This window comes from Poecilia reticulata, linkage group LG15 (assembly GCF_000633615.1).
Source record: "Poecilia reticulata strain Guanapo linkage group LG15, Guppy_female_1.0+MT, whole genome shotgun sequence".
Lineage (NCBI taxonomy): Eukaryota > Metazoa > Chordata > Actinopteri > Cyprinodontiformes > Poeciliidae > Poecilia > Poecilia reticulata.
In genome coordinates, this window is record NC_024345.1 from 15,308,611 (window position 1) to 15,330,063 (window position 21,453).

The window sequence follows — 21,453 nt, forward strand, 5'->3', positions numbered from 1 at the left end:
AAATTAAAACCTTAATTTTAGGTTGTCATGTTTTTTTTCAAAATTGATATGTACATATAGTTTATTTATACCATTAAAGAGATTTTTTTCTTGATTGTTCTGCTTACATGCATGCTCGGGACACAGTTTTACTGTCAAAGTTTTTCAGATTTAAAACAGTAAAACTTCACAGTCCTTTTAACCTAATGCCATTTATATTAAATATAAATATTCACTGATATATTCTATATCTTAAACTGAAAAGAAATCTTTAGCTAACCAGCACAATTTAATACTGTACATTGCAATATTAAATTGTGATCTTGCGGTAACTAAGGAAAAACAGAGATATTGCTCCCTCTTGTGGCAATAACATGCTTTTGCAATATGATCTATACCCAGAAAGCTTTTAGGAATAAAAAAAAAGGTTTCGTTTCTAGGTAATTGAAAGCCAGAAAATACAGAGTAAAGCAAGTACCATTTTAAAAATATACACTATTTGAGTGTTTTCTTTTTTTGACAGAATAACTCAAATAAATTTACTTTCCATAGTATAATTCATTCGGATGAACTTGAAAATGTTTTGCACCAGTTTACCCCGGACGCTAGGTGTCGCTGTATAATATTATGTGCCCGAATTAATCAAAACGGCTTCCTGCGTATTTTGCAGCCCGTGTAGTTTTGTTTGCTCCCTCCTGTCACCACAGCGTGTAAACATTCATACACGAAACAGATCCGTGGTGAAACGCTACTACTGGGCGGCAGGAGCCCTCTTATTTTATTTTATTCATCAATAAACCTGAGCAGGGAGTGAGGCTGCCCAGGTAGTTCCGCTGTATATTTATATGAATGTAAAAAAAGGAAAGGAGAAGCTGGTGGACGCTTTCATTGTGAGGTGGACCGAGGTACGGCAGCTAAAGCGGGGCTCGCTGAACCACCATGGCAGCGGCGACTGTTGTGGAGGCCGATGCGGCGACAAGCGACGACGGAGCGGCTTTCTCCGACGTGCACAGCCGGGAATGGGATGAGTCCCAGCTCCGAAAATACTCGTTCCCAACCAAGCCCATTCCCCGGCTGTCTTACACGGATCCCAGAGCAGAGATGCTTATAAACAACGAGGTAACGCAGCTGCAGGGTTAGGTTACTGGAACTTTATATACAAATCTTCTTTTCATTAGAGTTTAAAGAATCGTCGAACATTTAATATTGAAAAATGCAAACGTGAACTTGAAAAATAAGTCCGACTGTTTGGCTCAAAAAAAAAAAAAAAAGTATAAACACGAACACCGAGGTTAATAATAGCGAAAGTAATCTATCGAAGAGCATGAGAAGTATTTTATTTCCTTTTTTGATACACACTGTTTCTATTTTGTCTCGGATTACTTTTTATTTTTCTGGTGTGGTTAATTATATATAATAAAAGAAAGCTAAGAGAGGAAAAAGGCCACAATTTTCCAGACTAATTCATAATACAGTTTTCTAAAAACAAATTGAAATGGTCTTTTTAAAAAAAAAAAAAAAAAATCTACATTTAGATGACCTTTTATGTGTTATTTGACTCTTTACATCTTGGGTTTATTATTTCAGAGGTCTGTACTATTATTTTTTGTTCAGAGACTGAAAAAGGACATTTTATTACTTTTTTGTCTCAACCTCTTAAGGTCAACAGTTTCAACTGCACCGGGAGTACTTTAACAATGGACCTGGTTATTAATGCTAAACAATATATTAAAGTAATGGTTTTAAATGTTTTACAAACAGAATATAAACCATACATAATCTGTAATGGAAGACGGTGGTCTCCAAAGCTTCAGACATAACTAAAACATTTATTCATTCATATAAGTCTAACATGAGATAAATATGAAAAAACCCCAGCATTTTTTAAATAAATATGAACTACATTCTGTGCTCTGTCCTTGTGTAACTGGCTTACAAAAAAATAAATCAGTAGTCAGGATTACAAGTCTTGTAAACTGTTATATTTATGGGTCAAAAGCTGAAATGTCTGCAAGGACTGACGTAAGATGTCCCACAAATTTTGATGTCATAAATATAGGTGGTGTAGATTTCAGTTAGGAGATTCAGTTAGTCAGAAGTATTGTTTTAGAATTTGGAGGACATACGGACGATAACACCCAAATTATGTGCAGAGGAGTTTTTTTTGTAAATGGTTTGCATTGTGGTGTGTGATTAGTATACAAACCTATTTTATTTCTCTTTTTGGTTGCCAATTTTCAGACTGGAGAAGTAAGAAATTGTTTGCAGTGAATAAGTCTAATTTTAAAGCAAGATGAAGTAGTACTTTTTCTTTTATTTCACTCAGACAAAACTGAAGCCCGTTGAGTATCTAGGTCAGCTAAATCCAGAGTATCGATCAGCGGCTTGAGTGCACCTGCTGACTCCAGTGTGGAGACGGTTGATGTTTAATCCTGAAGAGTTTACTTGGAACAACTAAAAACAGATCTGAGATTTTTTTTACTACTTTCCTTAGATCAAATAAACCAAAAGAGTCATGAGTAGCAAATGCAAATGCTTGCTCTTACTGATGGAAGTGTTAAAAATGAAATATTTCTATGTGGTATAATAAAATTTTACACAGTAACATAAGCTAAATGTTTTTTTATTGCATGCCATTTTATACTGTATTTTTGTCCTGTTTCTTTAAAATAATCCTGCTGTTTTAAAACAGCGTTGTGTTAACAGCTGAATGAGTTGGGTTTTTTTGTGCATGAGGGAAGCTGGTGACGCCGTTCTTTTAGCCAGCTGACTAGCAGTGCACAGTTGATGTGCACTGCTCTGAAATGCTGATTTCTCCCACTCATTAAAAGCACGTCAAACCTGTAAGAACGAAACAGGACATGCTTTGAACACAACAGACATCCTTCATATTACCGTTTGTTTTCATTGCCATTTGTTTTAACAGAAATAATTTACCTGGTAGGTGTGCCTGTTCAGGAGAGACAGCCTTTGTTTACATTTCCCTTTGGGTCTTTAATTATTCATGAATGTGCTGTTGTTTGAGTTTCAAATGAAATTTAGCCTATTTCACCCGTCTCCAAAAGGTTCCAGTGACTTATCTCTCATTTGTTTAAGCTGCCGGTCTTCTGGTCTTCCTGTGGTTTTAATGATTCAAAGCTGGGAGAATTCTGACACTCTGCTTTGATGCAGCATGATATAGCATAATGACTTCATAGTGCATTCCCTGCAAAGGACATTGTTCTCTTAGGATTTTAAAGAGAGAATATTACTTGATTAAAAATGAAGTGGCCCAGGTTCGTCACCCAAATATCCACAAACACCCTGGGCGTCCATGAGCTGTTTGCATTGTCCCAAGGTTTATGTGTTGCTTAATATTTCATCTTTTGTGTAATCCAAATACAGACAGAGATGCATGTTGTAACCTAGAGAATGACAGTAGAGCCGACATCTTCTCTCAAAGGAAGCAGGTTTTCTTTTCCTACCCTGCTTTATAATGGCTCTGTTACACAAACCTACTACAATGTTCATCTCCTGAGAACTATTTTACAAGAATAGCTTTAATCATTGTGTAAAAGTGAACTCCTTTCTAAATGACCTTCAAAAACTGGCTCAAGTGATGCAAATGCAACTTGAGCTGGTGCTGATTTAGCTGAATGTGAGCTTTTTCTGCGTTCTTCTGTTGCTGACAGATGTGTTAAACATTTGCCTTTAAATCTTTCCTGGTGGAGATAGTTTTCAGATGTTCATGCCCAAAACTTGGTAGTTTAAAAGGCAGCATGACTTAAAATATTTGTAGTAGATTAAATAACAGATGTTAGGTTTGATGAATGGATTTTAAAACTACAAATTAGTAACTCGTGTATTCATTCATTCAACTATTTACTTTCGTTAATAATTGAGACCAAGTTGATTATCAACTTGGGATGCGTAAAGAAGGCTTCTTTGAACACCAGGCTATTCTACATACATGTTGTACAGATGCATCACATTAAGGCTACGAGGCTCACCCCTCCGTCATTTAACCATCTAATTGGAACAAGACCGATAAGTCGCGAAACATAATCTTATACCACTGCAGCCAATAATATGCGGAAAAGCCAATCTCAACGCAGACCGGTTACGTTTAAACAGTCCTCCAACCACATCATCTCCTCGCAGCCGCGCAGAGTTCAGCGTCCTCCGATGAAAGTGAAACCGAGAGCCAGTGCAGGCAGCCGAGCAGCGGGAGCGCGCACAGCGGGCTACGTTCGGTTTGTCACGTAGGCCTGCGACGCGAGCTCCGGGTGTGTGCGGTCATGCGCGTGACTCAGGTGCACGTAAATCGCGAGATGTTATTTTAAATCAATTTACGCTTCCTTTGCATGATCAAAAACATGTACGTGACTGACTGTGTGAGATAGCTTTGCAGCTTTGACGATGACTATTCTCATTTTCTGTTCAGGATGCAAAACATCAGTTGCATCAGTTCTTATCAGATTATTGGGAAATTGACAACGACAAAAAAAAAAAAAAGGAGCAACACATGAAATGCTTTTGAATATTGGGTTTTTGCAATTCGAGTAATTTACGAGATGATGTTCACTGTATTTTACATGCAACATGCCCTTTATGTAGGGTTTCCTTGCTGCTGTTTTGAATTAAAAACGTGTGCCAGGCAGGTACATTAGAGTTGCAATCACTTGTCCTGGGAGAGCACCATACAAGCTTACAGGTGCTACAGCAGAGTATATATAGCATTTTAAAAGCTAAAGTTCTGGGACGGTTCTTGCCCCTCAGCTTATTTTGAAACCTGGAAAAAGTTTTTGAGACCAAATATCAGAAGGAAATAATGTTCAGTTGTCCCCCAAAAGATAAACTTTTAACTGGTTTGAACTTTTAAATGATCTACCTTTTTTGGGGAAGCACTCTAAATATGATTAGAGCAGAAATGACAGCAAACACTGGTAGCTGACTGGAAGAGTTTTGATCTTACAAGTCAGTGTTTTTTCCCCATATTTTGTCTTATTCCATGCATTTTTGACATAATCACCGAGTAATAATGAAAATAAAGTGCACTAGTTATCACCTCCCACCCCCAACAAAAATACAATCACGTTTTCAAAAACGTCACTATCTGATAACGTCGTGATGCAGCATGTTGTCCTTCAATAGATTTACTGTAAGCAGGTTTATTTACTGTTAACAGTGTCTGCTTCAGATTCTTTCTCATATTCACATGATTAAAACGTATAACAAAATTAACATTAGAAGAGTTGCTATTTCTGCCATGGCTACACTGACAGCAGAAACATTTGAATGTTTCTGCTCACGTCAGTGTATTTTCTCCAGGTGTCACTACAATGTATCACCAGTATATAAATGCATGTCACCTTGAAGATATCAGGTTTTATTGGGCATCTTCAAGACTTAACCAGCTTTTAAATGTTTGAAAATAACTTCTGTGAAGTAAAGTATATTAGATCATCTTAGCATTGAGGTGTATAGCAACCACCAGGCTTTGTTGTAACATTTCAATAAAGTGTTCCTGATCTTCTTCCAGGAACCGGTGGTTTTAACGGACACCAACCTTGTATACCCAGCACTGAAGTGGGACATCCCATACCTCCTGGAGAACATTGGAAATGGAGACTTCTCCGTTTACAGTTCGGAAAACCACAAATTCCTCTACTACGATGAGAAGAAAATGTGCAACTTTATGGACTTTGTTCCCAAGTCTCGTCGAATGGAGATGAAATTTTCTGAGTTTGTGGACAGCATGCATAAAAGAGAAGAAGAGGGAGGAGAGGAGAGGTAGGTTGTCAGACGTGTGATGTGAGCAATGCACATTTCTGCTGTTTTAGCCTTCAAAAGTATTGAGGAAAAGATATGCCTGACAGAGTTGGTGACTTAGCAGTTATGTGACGAAGGCTTATTTCTGTAACCTGACTGATCTGGCAGCTCATACTCAGATCAGATACCAAAGAGACATTCGCTTTTAACTCGCTGACCCTTAAAGTAACTGTTACTTGGTATAATTTCCACTTATATTAATGCAATCCTCCCCTCCCCCCCAAACTGTTTGCGAACTGTAGGCAGTAACTTTTTTTTTTTTTCCAACTCTCGTTTGCACCACTTTTCATACCAGCAGGACCAGGGCTTGTTTTTCAGCCCTCTGCATGTGAAATGGCATGACTCATAATTAAAGCATGTCTCTTTCCTCATGTGTTTCAAGAGTCTATTTGCAGCAAACACTGAATGACACAGTAGGAAAGAAGATTGTTGTTGATTTTCTTGGTTTCAACTGGAACTGGATCAACAGACAGCAAGCCACGCTGAACTGGGGGCCGCTGACGTCCAACCTTCTGCTAGTTGGCATGGAGGGTGAGCCTCTCATTTCCTTCCTATAATCCATGAAACATGATAGCTTGAATGGCAGAATACTGGTATTGCAGAATACTGGTATATGCGCCCTGAAAGGACATGGTGTATTAAGGGTGTGTACTCATCGCCCTGAATACACTGTGTCTGTGAAACATGGTGGTGGCAGCATCATGTGCTTTTCTTCAGCCGGGACAGGGGAGTTGCCTAAATCTGAATGGAAAATGGATGAAGTTAAAAGTAGGGCAGTCCTGAACAAAACAAGTTAGACGTCCACCTTCCAAAGCATGATAGTGACCCAAAACATAAAGCCAGATCTAGATCAATTATTTGTCTCAGAAGAACTCAGTTCGGACCTAAATACAATCCGTGGTAAGGCTGGGAAAACTCATTTTTGCAAATTCTCTCCATCCAGTCTGACTGAGATGTGCAGAGCTGGTAGAGACAGTCACTCTACCAGCTCTGCAGCTCTTGCATGGTGAAGTGAAAGGTAGTTTTTATTTGTAAAAAAAAAAAAAAAAAGCATGTAAATAACATAACTAATTTTCCTTCAGCTTCTGCTCCATCACACAAGATGCCAAAAAACTTATCTATTTTACTGTTTTCCAGCCTCAGGTTTTCTGTTTTTTTTTTTTTTTCACATTACTGTATATGTTTATCATTTTCTCAGGCAATGTGACGCCGGCACATTATGACGAGCAGCAGAACTTCTTTGCACAGATAAAAGGCCATAAGAGATGCATCCTCTTCCCCCCAGACCAGTTTGAGTGTCTCTATTCTTACCCTGTCCATCACCCGTGTGACAGACAGAGCCAAGTAAGTTAAGCTGCTTAACGTGATTTAAGGTTTGGCTAATTTTGCTAATAGGCTTGTTCATATGTTTTTCACCAACTTTTCTTCTGATATAGGTTGATTTTGATAACCCTAACTATGAGAAGTTTCCAAATTTTAAAAACGTTGTTGGCTATGAAGCTGTTGTGGGACCTGGAGATGTTCTCTACATCCCTATGTATTGGTAAGATGTGCTTCCCCTTGATTTTTTCAATTCATTTTTAATACAATTTAGCAAAATTATCAGAATAGCAGGTTTTCTCCCTTCCATCATTTTTTTTAAACCTGTTGGTCTTTATACTTTTAACCATCAAAGAGTTCACACATCAGTTCACCTATTACTTTATCAACGGAATATGCAGCTCTAGATGAAAATAGCTTTCACTTTGATTGCCTCCTGTAATTAGAGTCTGCTGCTTCCCAGTGATGTTACCTGAAACTGTATTACACAACGTGGAAGCCATATATCAACTCTGTGGGGAAACACAGCTGAGCTCGCTAAGCACACACTAACCTCAGAAAGGCAGTGATTCTGCACCAGATGAGTGCGACGTTTCATTTAGCCTTTCTCAGGAAAACCAGATGTATTGCATTCCCACATAAACGAGATTTTAGGTGCACAGAAAACATTTCTGAGAATGTCGGGGTGGAGCACCCTTAGTGCAGTTGTCCTCCGAATGTGTGAACATATTGTCAACACTACCTTCAGGGTGCTGTTTTAGCAGGATTGTGCAAACGCCAGGCATTTCAAACACTGAGCTATTGTGCAAAGTGTTAAAGCTCGCCTGTCCTCTTGCAGTCCTGATTTGTCTCCTGTTGCTAAAAAAGAAAACTTTATTTTGGAAAAGTTGAAAGATTTTTCTTTAAAAAAATGTTTGAATATGTTCAGTTTTCAAATGATTTCAAATTAAATATTGTATAAAACCTTGGTAAGCAAATGATTCAAATGTTCCAGGATTTTCACGTTTTGCTGTTGATTAAAAGAAATTCCACATTTAAGCACACACTTGGATTGGTTTTGCAACCTGTGGTGCAAATTTCACTTTCAAATAAAAAAAAAAAAGAAAAAAGAAAAAGTGATGCGTTTCCAGATTTTAGTCAGTCGTGTTTTATCTTGCTTTTGAAGGTGGCACCACATCGAGTCATTGTTGAACGGCGGAGTGACCATCACGGTTAACTTCTGGTACAAAGTACGTATATTTGAATCATCACATTGCTGTCGCGTAATGCACAACTTCCCCACTTCACTTCTTTTGAACCCGTTTCTCTTTTATTTAGGGAGCTCCAACACCGAAGAAGATAGAGTACCCTCTGCGAGCTCATCAAAAAGTTGCCATCATGAGGAATATTGAGAAAATGCTTGGAGAAGCACTGGGAGATCCCCATGAGGTAAACGCTTACTTTTAACCCCGTCTTTACCGTCATCAAAAGAAGCTGCAGCTACCATCTGAGCTCTGTCTGCACCTGAATGTCACTTTGTCCGTTTCTAGAATATTTAAATAGGACCTATATTTAGGTCACTAGTTACATGGGAGTCCCTCAGGCACGCTGACCCTCCCGACAACCCAGTTACTGTGAATATTCATGGCTAACTTCATTTTTGTACCGTGGAACTGCCGTTTAGAACAGAGTTACATCACATGTAAGTCTATGATCGTCCTGCTGTGAAACCCTCTGTTTTCTCCCCCTGCAGGTCGGGCCGTTACTAAAAACAATGATCAAAGGACGATATGACCAGGGCCTCAGTTAGAGCTCCAGCGTTGCAACTGCTGAATGGACTGCTCCACAAACTGTTTGCATGTGAAGTGTGTGTGTGTGTGTGTGTTTATTTTTATTTTCAGTGTGCATTCTGTCATTAGGGCTAAGCCCCAGTGCATGGCCGAAATCAGCCATAATGAAATAACTGCATCGATCTCAGAACTCCGTTATCATAACAACTGCGCCGAGCAAAGGAAGAAAAATGAATTAAACCATTGGGATTTTCATCCAACTTGAAGATGCTTTTTTTTTTTTTTTGCCTGTGGATAGAAGAAATGAAGACGTATTTCCTTGAATCAGTGTTTCCTTAAGTCTTACAATTTCTGCTTTTGGCCTTAAGTTTTAATATTTGTATCTGCGAGGAAACATTGTTTAAGAGTACTTGTTGTTTAGATGAGGGGTAAAATATTACAGAGAACATATAAAGAGATACCTTATCTATAAGGAATAAACAGTTGCTGCTCAAGTACAATAGTAAGTTCTTATCACAAAACAACTTTAGAAATGAGTGTTCTACGATAATTTATCTACATTAGGTAATTTCGTACTGATGTGCAGTCATTTATTAGCAAGACTGGCCATGATTTCAAAATATCAAAATCAGTTGCTATATGATGATGATAAATGTATGGCTGTGAAGCAGAGGATGCAGCTGAAGGTATATGAATAGTTTTTATAAGTGCTTTTGGTTGTCTTTAATTTGCATCCAAGAAATCCAGTAAGAGGATTGCTGAAAATAAGTGTTGCAACTTTAGTTGCTAGTACTAGTTTCTCTTAAATTGTAATAAATTACACCAAGTTAAAAAGGTACAAATGATAATTATATTCTACCAGTTGACTGAACTAGTGAGACCAAGTGCTGGCATGAAGCTTAAAGCACCATCTAGTGGTCAGGTTTGAAATAGCTTGTTAAGATGTCCCTTTTTTTTTTAGAATAGGAAACTAGAAATAAAATCAGTAAGCAATATTTAGGCTCCATTATTGTAACCTCTTGAGTTATCAATGATCTGACATGCACTTGTTTTGACCTTTTTTTTTCTCAGCCTGTGTAAAGGTAAATGCTAATCAGCCTTTAACATGCTGTAAATGTCCCTAGTACAGGCCGATGCTAGAGTTTCTTTGCTTCAAACATTTCTGAGCAGTTTTTCGATGCTGCAGATCCGAGTGAAACAAGAAGCAGAATGTCGTGTGGCGTGCCAAACAAATTGAGCTTCATGTTCAGAAAGTTGGTGTTGACACAGATTTTCGTCCCGTTAACTGATGGCGTGCATACGCATATTTTACTAATTGCACTCAATTCAAATGGTTTCATGTGTAAAAATTTATCTGGGTGGGGGTTTTTTATGTGAATTGTTTACTGAATGCATTTGCCTTATGGCAAAAATAAGGAAGGTGATTTTGAACTTTTCTATATCATGGTGATTGTGTTTGCTTTCACTTTGGCATTAAAAGGTTTAAATGTGAAATTGATACTGTTTCCTTTTATGTCAAGTTTATTCAGTGAATCAGTTTTCAATATAAAGAACTTCTCTTTTGTAAGATTGAGGTGTTTTTTTTTGTTTGTTTATTCTTGGGGCCTTGTAATCAGACAAGGACTCAAGATCAGGAAATTAATCCTGAATTAGACCTGTCGCATAAGAAATGAAGTATCTTATAGTTTGTAAAAATAAGTTTTGGTGGTTTGTTTGGTATTTTAGATCCAGCTCAAGAACTGTTCCAATCAACCAAAGTGTAAAGTTGGCTCTAGGACAAACTGTTAGTAAAATGCTTCTTTGAACTTTTGAATAACTGCACCTTTAATCAGCGAGTCAAAAGTCAAATTACTGATTAGAAGAATTTCACAATTGTGGAACAAATTGTTAGAAACATGTTTCTTTAATACAAAACTGCATTTATTAAGCATTAATAGGTTTTTGTCATTTAGAAAATGGGAGGAGAAAAAAAAAAAGATTCCGGAAAACAATTTTTCCAAACTCAATTTTTGTTTCGAAAAATGAAAACGCAAAATCCACACTTTCCAAGACTGCGTATGAACCCTGTCAGATGGCATTATGCAGACTGAAATGGTCCACTCTGATTTACCTAAATAACTTGTACTGAGTTCTCACAGTACTATCTATGAGAACCTAAACAGGAAGCATACGGTACTCTACAAAAATGTATTTACTATAAATTACCAGAAGTTTTTTTGAAGCCATGATAGAAAAGGAGAAAATCAGTTAACGGTTTCAGATAAATCCGCTCCATGCTCTATATAACACCATTGCATGATAAATATAACATCACATCATCTGAACACCCAGTTCTGTTATACTACATTCAGGGAAACTATATCACAGGTTTCAAATAGCTGCGCATTACAACAAATAGGAGCGGAATATAAATACTAAATCCTGGTCAGCTTATTTGTCCTAAATGTACATCTAAGGATAAAAGAGATCACTCATTTTTTTTTACAACAGTCTCGGGTGAAGAAAAATTCACACACAAACACAAATGAGATGAGAACCACAGCAGTATTATGTTTACCTGAAAGCACACAACCTTAAATCTTCATTAATGCAATCCCGTTTCCAAAAAAGTTGCAAAGAAAGAGAACTAAAATAATGATTTGCAAACCCTGCAGAATCCCTATTGTGCAAATCCGTTTTAAGTTTACATTCTGTTGCACATAAAACTGCTCAGAGGCCAACAACTGGCTGTTTTGAGCAGATTGTTGTCCTAGTTTTACTTTAAACCACCAACACCTTTCTTTGTCAATTTAGAATTACCTAAATGTCTTAACATTGCAGCATCTTTGTATGTGCATTGTTTTTGGATCTACAGTTAAATTTTTTAAATTTAAATCTACAACCATAAATAATTCTCTCTCATTGTAGAAATTTCTAAGTAAACAATCCTAAAAGCAGCAGTTAAAAATTGCTCAAAACAAACATGGCTAACTTTTACATAGCAATTTCCTTTATGCAACACATACAGAATTATCAGTTATGATCATTCACTATAGTGGAATTCCTGGCCCAGGAGAACATCCTAAAAACATGGAGACTGCATGTTCTCCTTGTACATGCGTGGGTTCTCTCTGGGTACTCCGGCTTCCTCCCACAGTCTAAATTCTCCTTAGTTGTGTGTGTGTGTGTGTGTGTGTGTGTGTGTGTGTGTGTGTGTGCATGGTTGTTTGTCCTGTCTGTCTCTGTGTTGCCCTGCGATGGACTTGTCCTGTCCAGGGTGTACCCCTCCTGACCAACTGGAGACAAAGGTGTAAAGAAAATGGATGGATCATTAACTGTATGCTTGAGGCTAGGGAAATCTGATAAAACTTAAGCACACAAAGACCGAAGGAGACTAAAGTTTTGCCAGAGAGAAAGTCGGGAATTGAGAAAACCTTCCACAGACCAATGTATGCCTGCAAGAAGCGGCTCACTGAAGTTATTTCAGTCAACAGGGTTAAGACTAGCAATTAGGGGGTAGGTTGTCCTGATTTTATCCTCAGAATAGACATGTCAGAAACACTAGGCTTTTAGTGACCTCAGTATTTGAACATTCTGTTGGAATGGGCTGAAATTTGAATGGGGTGTTCTGTTTTTTCACAGTTGCATATTATCTAAAAAAAACAAACAAACAAAAAAAAACCCAAAAGAAACAATAAAGATCATTTAAATGAAATATGAATATCAGATATGATATGTCATTTCTGTTTTAAAGTAAATGAAAAGCTTAGGGCAAGTTTGCAAATCTTTGCCTTGTACATCTTATGCATCTTAACCAACCAACATTTTTTGGAAACTTAGTTGCAATGGATTTAAGATTCTGCATATCGAAACATTCATATATCAAAAATAAATATTCTGGACTTTAAAATGAAGCCCATCGGGTTCATATTTCACTATTTGGGGGATACCCACTATCCTCTATTCTGATTTTCTACACAAAAAGGTGTTATAGCATATCCATTTCTAGAAAAATGTATTTACTGTGCAGGAAACTTAGGTATTAATTTAGATTTCTAGTAAATCCTAAATTATTACAAGAAAGACTTTTTTTAAAATATTTGTCCTACAGAATGGAACAGCGCAAGAAATAAATGAATCTGTGTGAATCTGTCAGATGTAATAAAGTCTTGGGGCAGAGCAAACTGCGCTCAACCTCAAGACTTCAACAAAATGTATGAATCTTGATGAAAACTTAAGGACAAAAATATACTAAGACCTGTAATGTTCACAACAAACTTCAACAGCACCACTTATTTACAAAAATGATGAATATTATAATATTATAATCATGGACCCACATTTCCCCCCAAAAAAAGAAGAAAGAAAAAGAGCTGTCAGTGCGACATCAGACCTGCTGAGGTGGCCAAAACAAATCCGATAGGCTGTTTGTTACACAAACAAGAACACAAGTTATAACAGATTGACTAAAAAAAAAGAAAAAAGTTTAAAAAAGCAACAGCGGTGCAACTTAAAAACAACGGTTTTATCCAAGGCATGATGGTTATTAACGTCTTAAAAATAAGCCACTGCCACACTGAAAAATGCTTCCTAATACTTGAGGGTTTGAGGGAATACATCAAGTTTTGGTTAAATGAGTTGGATAAAGAAGAAGTAGTGTAAACAATGCCGTTACTAGCTGCTCGCACAGTGCTGTGCTCGTCATCAATGGAACCTGTACTTTCGGGCCGGTTTCAGGTTGACGTAGGTCTTCTTCATGTCGTCTGTCTCGTTTTTCTTCACAAGTTGATATCTCTCTCCTTTTGTTGTAACCACCTGGTTACCATGGTAGCGGACAAGCTTCTTTGGAGCCTGATGAACGGGGGAGGAGGAAAAAAAAAAAAGTTTTATTGCACAATACAAAGAATTGTATTAAAAGGGAATATACCCAGAATCGTACGTCTTTGGGAGCAACGGGTCGATGGGTTTTGTTATCTTCCTCACTGTCCACTAGCATGTACCTGTAGAGACAGAATTCCGATGGAACACGGTGATTAGCTTGTGAGGGTATTTCTGTTCAACAACCATAATGTTAATAGTTTCACTTACTTCTCCAGGATGCTCTCTTTAAGTTTCTGGTCTGCAAGTGATGAAATGCTCTTCCCTTGGTTTACCTGAAGCGTCAGAATAAGACGGGTTTAGTCGTTTATGGCTCCGCGTAGACGTACTCCTGTCTCTTACCGCTTTTTATTTACGCTACAAATAGAAACGTGAATGGATTTCATGTATTGCATAATTAAAAGTTGAAAATTTACATCCCGACTTCCTTTGAAATTACTGGGAATGTTGATATTAAAGCCAAACAGGCTGACCTTGAGCCACTTTGCAAAGAAGAATGTGAAAATCCTCTGCCTCTATATGTGGAAAGCTGGTAGAAAGCTTTCCTAAAAAAAAATATGCAGCTGCAATTTTGGTGAACGAAGGACAACTCAGGGGGCTGAAGGTTTCCATGTTGTCTATTTCAACATTAAGCACAACTTTTTGGTCTGTCAAAGTGGCAGTCAAATAACACGACAGACTTAGAATAGATTCATAGGACATGAATACTTCTTCAAGCATCGTAGCTTAAAGATGTTAGAAACTGATGAAGCAAAACGTTTCTCTGTGACACAGAGGCTTACATTAATAGGAGTGGGGCTGAGCTGGACGTCACCCTCTATGATAAGGCGCACTGCTTCCTCCATGTCTCCTTTGGCGATGGAAAGAGCGCTGCGCGCTTCGGACAAACTGCACTTTGGGAACATCTCCAGCAGGTGCTGCTCTTGGGACTCCCACTCAGACGCCGACAGCTAAAAAAAGGGCCATGTTTATTGTTTGAATTTGCGTAGTTAAAATTAAAGAACTATTTTAAAGCTTGAAGAGGTCAGTGCTAATGTGTGTCGGCTTGTTAACCTTGGCTGTAGCGCCCTCTGTCTGTGGCTTAAGGCACGGAGGTTCTTGTCCTGGTTCTGGCTGACTGGTCAGGGCGTTGAGTTTCAAAGAAACCTCTTCTGTCCCCGTCTTAGGCACACAATTTTCTTTAAAATGCAACACAAGATAAAGTTTAACGCTTTGTTTGTAAAAACCAGGCTCGCCACAAAGCTATCATTTAGAAAAATAAAAACCAACACTCACCCGACGTCCGAGCAGTGGCCAGTTTTGAAGCCAGACTGAACATCATTTCACAGACTTTGACACTGGAGTGTAAACAAAAATAATCTTTAATCAACAGCAGTTGACAGCGGTACAGCTGACCGGCCTTGCTTTTGCGTGAGCAGAACAGAAGTCGAGCGTGGCCGTGTTACCTGTCTATTTCGGCAAATCCGGGTATGTACGCTTCCAGCATTTCTCCAAAGACCTCCACGTCAAAATTCTCCTCAACGCTCTGCTGGGACCCCAGGTCCTCCAGGACCCCAGTGATGTACGACAGAAGGACATCATCCAGTGTGCTGCAGGATGAAAATAACTAAATCTTAGTTTACAAAAAAAAAAAAAAAAAAAAAAAAAAAAAAAAAAAAAAAACTATTCTTTAAATGCTCCTCCTGAGCTGAATTTGTTTTAATAAAGTACTATTTTTAATAACTGTATAGTATTTTTGTCTTATGCTATAAATTTGCCCCTCCTGCACAGCATCTTTTTTTTTTTTTTTACTTTTTAAGTGCATGCTCCCACTTAACTTAACGTGTTGCTGTGACACCTGAATTTCCCCACAGGGGGACAATAAAGGACATTTCCATTCTATTGCAATAAGCATTTGAGACACTTAAATCTGCCAGATGTCACCTTCAAGGGCCAAAAAATGCAATGTAATTGGCCACGTGCATATTTGGCATGCTGAGGCTGAACGCAGTACTCCTGGCATATATTATCCAATCCAAATATTGTATCAACACAGTCAGTCCTTTGTAATTTTTCATAAACTGATATTGTGATGACGATTAGAAATCAAAGTATTCGCTAACTCTACGAAAAAGATTAGAACGATGTTTACACAAAAAAAAATATATTGAAGACACAATTTACTTACATTGTATATAAACTTTAAATATCCTGCAGACATTATATTATTGCAGATGTGACAGAAGTTAACCAAACTGTTGTTTTCCCTCCCAGTTCTGATTAAGTTTATGGGGTAACCAGAAGCTCCGGGAAAATTGGCATAAACCAACACTGCAGAAGGACTAAAGATATATATTTTTTATTAAGAATAGCACTGAGTGTTGGGACACCGGGCCTTTATCAACCTGCCTCTGATTTCACTGCAGACCTTCTACTTCCTGGTTCTGAAAGAAAAAACTACAAACCAGGTGAGCTGTGATGTGATCCAGCTCTCCAGTCCGGTTCTACTGTTTTTCTGTTGGGTCTCAGTCTTTTCAGATGATCTTCAACTCTTTGGACTGTTTGAACAAACTGTAAGTTTGTTTTGTTTCCTTCTTGAACTTTGTCTTCAGGAACTTTACTGCTTGTTTCTCTGTGATGTCTGGAGAGTTTTCTCACCTGAGATCTGCATCAGGAATGTACGTCTGGATAAATTCGTGCAGGGCACTGTGGATGATTTTGTGGAGGTCCATGCTGTTCTCCCGTGCTATAAAGCGACATACAGGTTAGCGGGCTGCAGCCGATGCACAGAAGATGACCAGAGTGTTCATGTTGCACAACAGCCACCGACAAATAACCATGGTTCGCGTTGGTCATTTTAAAGTTGTCACTTATCTATCGAGTATGGTTGCAGACAAAGACTTTAATGGAGGCGTCAAAAACCCCGTCGTCCCGAAAGCTTTGTCATCAAAGTTAGAAATGTTGACGCTAATCCTCCAGCTATCTTATGTAAATGTTGCCGCGCAACATCTGAATAACATGATGACCTCTTTTGTGTTAGCTTTGTTGTCCTGTTAGCACATTAAAGAGCTAATGGTCATTACAGCGGCTACGTTATCAAAAGATAAACCACTTACAACGTGTCTCTGTAAATAATATAAGCATATTAATAGTATTGCACTCGTCAATATCATGCAAACAACGTACTGTACGTAAAAAAAGCTAAAGATTATATAATAGACATAACGGGAGAACTAGCACTGTTAGCTAACAAAAACAACCAGCAAGCCACCTAAGGAATTGCAGTTGCCTTGGTAACTGCAATCTGGGTTATTTAAAACTAAACGATTTTGACGGTGTAAAACTTACCGTGTCAGAGATTATGGATACATGAAGTTTGCAGTTTCCCCCAGATGTGTTAAAGGGGGAGATGGACAGTGCAGAGGTTGTGCAGGCTCGATATATCTCGTTAGCCCGCACGATTCAAAACGTCGAAGACGTCACTTCCTCTAAGTGTAAACAGCGAGGCCTATCAGGGATAGGCTAAAGGTGCGAAAGAAGCATGGCTATATAAAAACAAAATATAACTATCTCATATGCTTGAAAGAAAAACAAAAAATGCTCAACAATAATCTATAAACAAGGTGCTCTTGAGTCTCTGAATACCGAGGACACTGCAAACTCTCTTTTTTTGTTGTTCTGAATTACCTGGAGACAACCATGGCGCACAAAATCAAACCTAAAAACATCGGAAAACTTTAAATTAGATGACAAATAGCACCTTTCTTTGAGCGTTTTCAACTTTTTGTCACGTGATATATAAATCAACAAAAATGTTGCATAATTGTGACGTAAAAGAAAAACAATCACAAACAAAACTCTGAAAATGGTGGCATCAATTTGTATTCACCCCTCTTTTACTATAATACTAAACTTTGTAGACTATATAAAATATACTTGTAAGACAGAGCAGTTGCATCCAGTAAAATATGTTTATTTAGCAAATATGTTTATCTAGTAAAATCAGTTTAACTTTCCATCTCATATAGGAGATGCATCCAAATATGTATATTTTACTGGATGCATCTCCTATATGAGATGGAAAGTTAAACAGGTGTGAATACTTTTGCAAGGGAAAAAGCAAAATGTGACGAAATAAAAATATTACAAAATCACCAAAACGTGGGATGAAACATGTAGCATTTAAAGTTCCTTAACTATGAAAAAAAAATGTGAATCATAAAATAACCAGTGATATTTTGCATTAAATGAGAATCAGTGTTTTTTGTTATAGCAATACTTTATGTAATTTTGAGTTCAGTAGTTTCTTTTTCTTCCTGTCATATTTCTCTCAATTCATATTGTCATTGTATGTGTTTGATCTCTCTAAGTGCTCACGTTCGTATGGAATTGTTAAATTCAGTTTTGTCGACATTTTAATCATTTTTGTTTTCATTATGTTTCTATTCTATCTCTCGTTTCCCTCAGCTCTGTCTTCGGTTGTTTGTTCTGCTTTCTGGTTTTGTGTACCACCACGTTGATTGTTTTGCAGTGTTCATATTACAGTTTCTTTATTCTTCATTTTTACTACTTGGTAGTTACTTATCAGTTTGACTTTTGCTGTTTTGTATATATATATATATATATTTTAGAAAATGCTTTCCAGGGGCCTCTGAAAGTCTCATTAACTTATATCTCAGGTCATATTTCATGATGCACTCTAGCAAGTGTTTACCAACAAATGTCAGTGCAATTTTAGCTTCTGTTTCCTTATAAGTGTTTGATGATCTGTCTCTGCTTTCTGCCTCTCTGCCTTACTGCGGTTGTCTCACCGACCTTGGGTTGGTAAAAAGTCTACTCTCACTTGGACATTATCTTATTATCTTTTGCCAGATCCATGCATAGTTGATGATCAAGGTGTTATCTGAGGCACCATCAATGATGCCATCAGAGCCTTCTTCAGTTACGTCCGCCTGTGTTGGTATTATAGCAGATATGTACCTGTGAATCATTAATGACAGGTCAATTGTTTCCTCGGCTGCGTAGGGGTGTCTCTTGCCGACTGTAGTATTTCATCGGGAAATATGGTACATGCACCTGATAAAACAAACAGGAGCGGGTTCGCAACTTGGCTGACCTCTGTTTCAACTCTGAGCTCATGGCTAGACGGGTGCGACTGAGGTAACGAGACGTTGCTTTCCATCAACGGGCAGCACCTCCTCGGTTTTATGTTCCCCTCGTGTGTTTACAGCATTATTCCAACAGCAGCCTGAAAACTGTTTAACTATAATATCATGACATGAGTGAGTGAGTGCGTGTGTGTGCATGGTTGTTTGTCCTGTCTGTCTCTGTCTCTGTGCGACCCGTCCAGGATGTACCCCCCCCTCTCACCCGGAACGTTAGCTGGAGACAGGCACCAGCAACCCTCCCGACCACACTAGGGTCAAAGGGTGTACAAAAAAATGGATGGATGGATGGATGGATGGATGGATGGATGGATGGATCATGACATAATTGTAACTCAAAAGAATACCACAGATCAACATCTATTTAGACCTTTCTTTCACTTTCACATAGACAATAGGGTTCTTAGCGGCAGTGCCATAATGAGTTTCTGATGAGTTTCAGTCAGAAATAAATATTGCCGCACACTGTACCTTATTAAGCTTTTTCCTCTCCTCTTAATCATAATTAATTTCTTTTCAGAATAACCCATGCTGAACTAGTGTGCTGAAGATAAAGCAGCGTTCTGCTTTTGCTTTGTTTTCACATGAAAGATGTTTGAGCACTAGATGGCAGCCTTGAGACATTTTATATCATCACGTTGCGATCGTTCATTGTTTGAAGAAATACCGGAAACATATCTGCTGAATTATTGGTAATTGATGATGATTTATAGACAAGTAAATAAACAGTTAAACAAACATGTTCTCAGTCATAATATGCTAGAATTTAGTGGTTTTAGTGATTTTCAAAAAATTACATTGTCATACTATTATTACACAGGATGTTTTGCTCTTGGCTGCGCATCACATGAATGTGTTAAAAAAGGCCCCAAAAACAATCAAAAATGATCTCATTTGCATAAAAGTGTCTTCCTTTGCATGTTTGCATGCCCCATTAAGTGAGAATGGGCAGTACAGTCACTCTGCAGTGTGACCAGAAAACACCAAGTGTAGCAGATGATGATGCTAATATCTGATTCAAAGCACATGACTTGGCGCCAATACAAATGGTTATTTCTGTGTTTTTAAGGACTCTAGACTGATTTCAACCATCTCAAGTTTGACATTTTGTACATTTAGTCGTGTCAGACCTCGTCTGAATTTTATTTCTTTTTTTTTTTCTTTTGCAGAATGGTGCCGGGGATCTGTATTTGTGTTGGGTTGAGTGAGGGGCAACAGAGGAAGAGCATGTAACAATCGCTGCATATTTAGCCTAAATGTTTTATTTAACACTCACTGAGAGCAAGTATAATTGTTCGTAAAACTTTTCTGGTTTTACTTTCATCAGCACAAACATGCCTTGTTTTGTTGAAATCCTTAAGATTCACTCCAGTCAGCGCAGCACCACTACAAAGTTGCATAAGGGGAAGATGTATTTTATTTAACAAAACTGAGACTGAGGACACAACCACAAGATACAGGAGGTGAACTAGCGTGTTTTCTATTAGTAAACAAAGCAAATAATGAGAAATACTGAAGCAGTGCAAAGTTTTCAACATTCTGGGCAGAAACATTTTGTCTAATTCTCAGATTAAGCCAAACTGTTGTGGCAAAAGCCTGTCATGGTGACAGCTGTGTGCCTATCTAAAGCACAGAGATAGTATTAGACAATTAAAATGAATGCATGCTTTGTACACTTTATTTCACAAAAATAAAAAAGGACTTTATCTTTACTTGAGAATAATTGAGATTTCAATGCATTTTTATTGCTTTATAAAAAAAAATAGGAAAGACATACAACATTTTCAAAGAAAAGAAAAACAAGAAGTTATTTATAAAAGCCTCATATTAATGAAAGTAAGAGATAAACTCTACTAGGTGCTTTTATACTTCCACACTCTCACAGGCAAGGGGACAATCAGGCGTGTCGACCAACAATGTTGAGGCAGTGCTCATAATGTGGATATTGTACTGGTGGCACACATTTCCATTTTCACAGAAACAAAGAGGATTGGGGGTTGTCTGATGTGATGTCTGAGAGTGAAAAAAAAATCATTTTAACAGTTTTCATCAGACTTACAAAAACACTGAAGGATTTCCTGCCAAATTAATTACCTTTTCCTCAGGTTTAGACAATGATGCTCAGACTTGTCTGTCGGAACACTTTTCTCTTATTAGCGTTCGATTTGCGGTTCAGCCAGAGTGACTTCATATTTAGATTTTATTGTATTTTCTCAGCGAACGATCTTCTTTGCATCAACGGCACAAATTATTTAATGTTTTCAGTTGAGTCACCTGCGCGGCGGTGATGAGATCAACATATTCACTCGACAGAGGTTTTGTTAAGATTTTTAACACTTAACGTATCAGCTCAGAACTAATACAAAAGGCGCATTTACAGAGTGAATTGAAGCACAGTGGAGTTTAATTAGATTCAGCTTCTACAACAACATAAGGTCTGCTTTCTAATCAGAACCTATCTTCAATCAGATCTTTGACTTACTGATCAGATTTTCTCTCTCTGCTTGGTTTTAAGAATCAGTCGAAAACAAAAAGCAATAGACTTTTGCAGAAGCAATAGTGAAGTGACCTCA

The 21,453-nt window shown here is 37.8% G+C and overlaps 2 protein-coding genes across 2 annotated transcripts; one reads left to right on the plus strand and one right to left on the minus strand.

Moving 5' to 3' along the window:
* Window positions 1-639: 639 nt before the first annotated feature.
* Window positions 640-10,377, plus strand: hif1an (hypoxia inducible factor 1 subunit alpha inhibitor). Its single transcript, XM_008429504.2, has 8 exons — window positions 640-1,098; window positions 5,501-5,751; window positions 6,173-6,321; window positions 6,989-7,134; window positions 7,227-7,333; window positions 8,276-8,339; window positions 8,428-8,538; window positions 8,843-10,377. The coding sequence occupies exons 1-8, from the start codon at window positions 919-921 to the stop codon at window positions 8,897-8,899; spliced, it is 1,065 nt and encodes a 354-aa protein (XP_008427726.1). The 5' UTR covers window positions 640-918; the 3' UTR covers window positions 8,900-10,377.
* Window positions 10,378-13,364: 2,987 nt separating this feature from the next.
* cuedc2 (CUE domain containing 2) lies at window positions 13,365-17,192 on the minus strand. The gene is made up of 9 exons (XM_008429505.2): window positions 17,064-17,192; window positions 16,374-16,461; window positions 15,182-15,325; window positions 15,012-15,073; window positions 14,790-14,914; window positions 14,519-14,686; window positions 13,947-14,011; window positions 13,798-13,858; window positions 13,365-13,709 (listed from the first exon to the last, which is right to left on the minus strand). Exons 2-9 carry the CDS (start codon window positions 16,445-16,447, stop codon window positions 13,563-13,565), a joined length of 846 nt encoding a protein of 281 aa, XP_008427727.1. The 5' UTR covers window positions 16,448-16,461; window positions 17,064-17,192; the 3' UTR covers window positions 13,365-13,562.
* Between the last annotated feature and the right edge of the window lie 4,261 nt (window positions 17,193-21,453).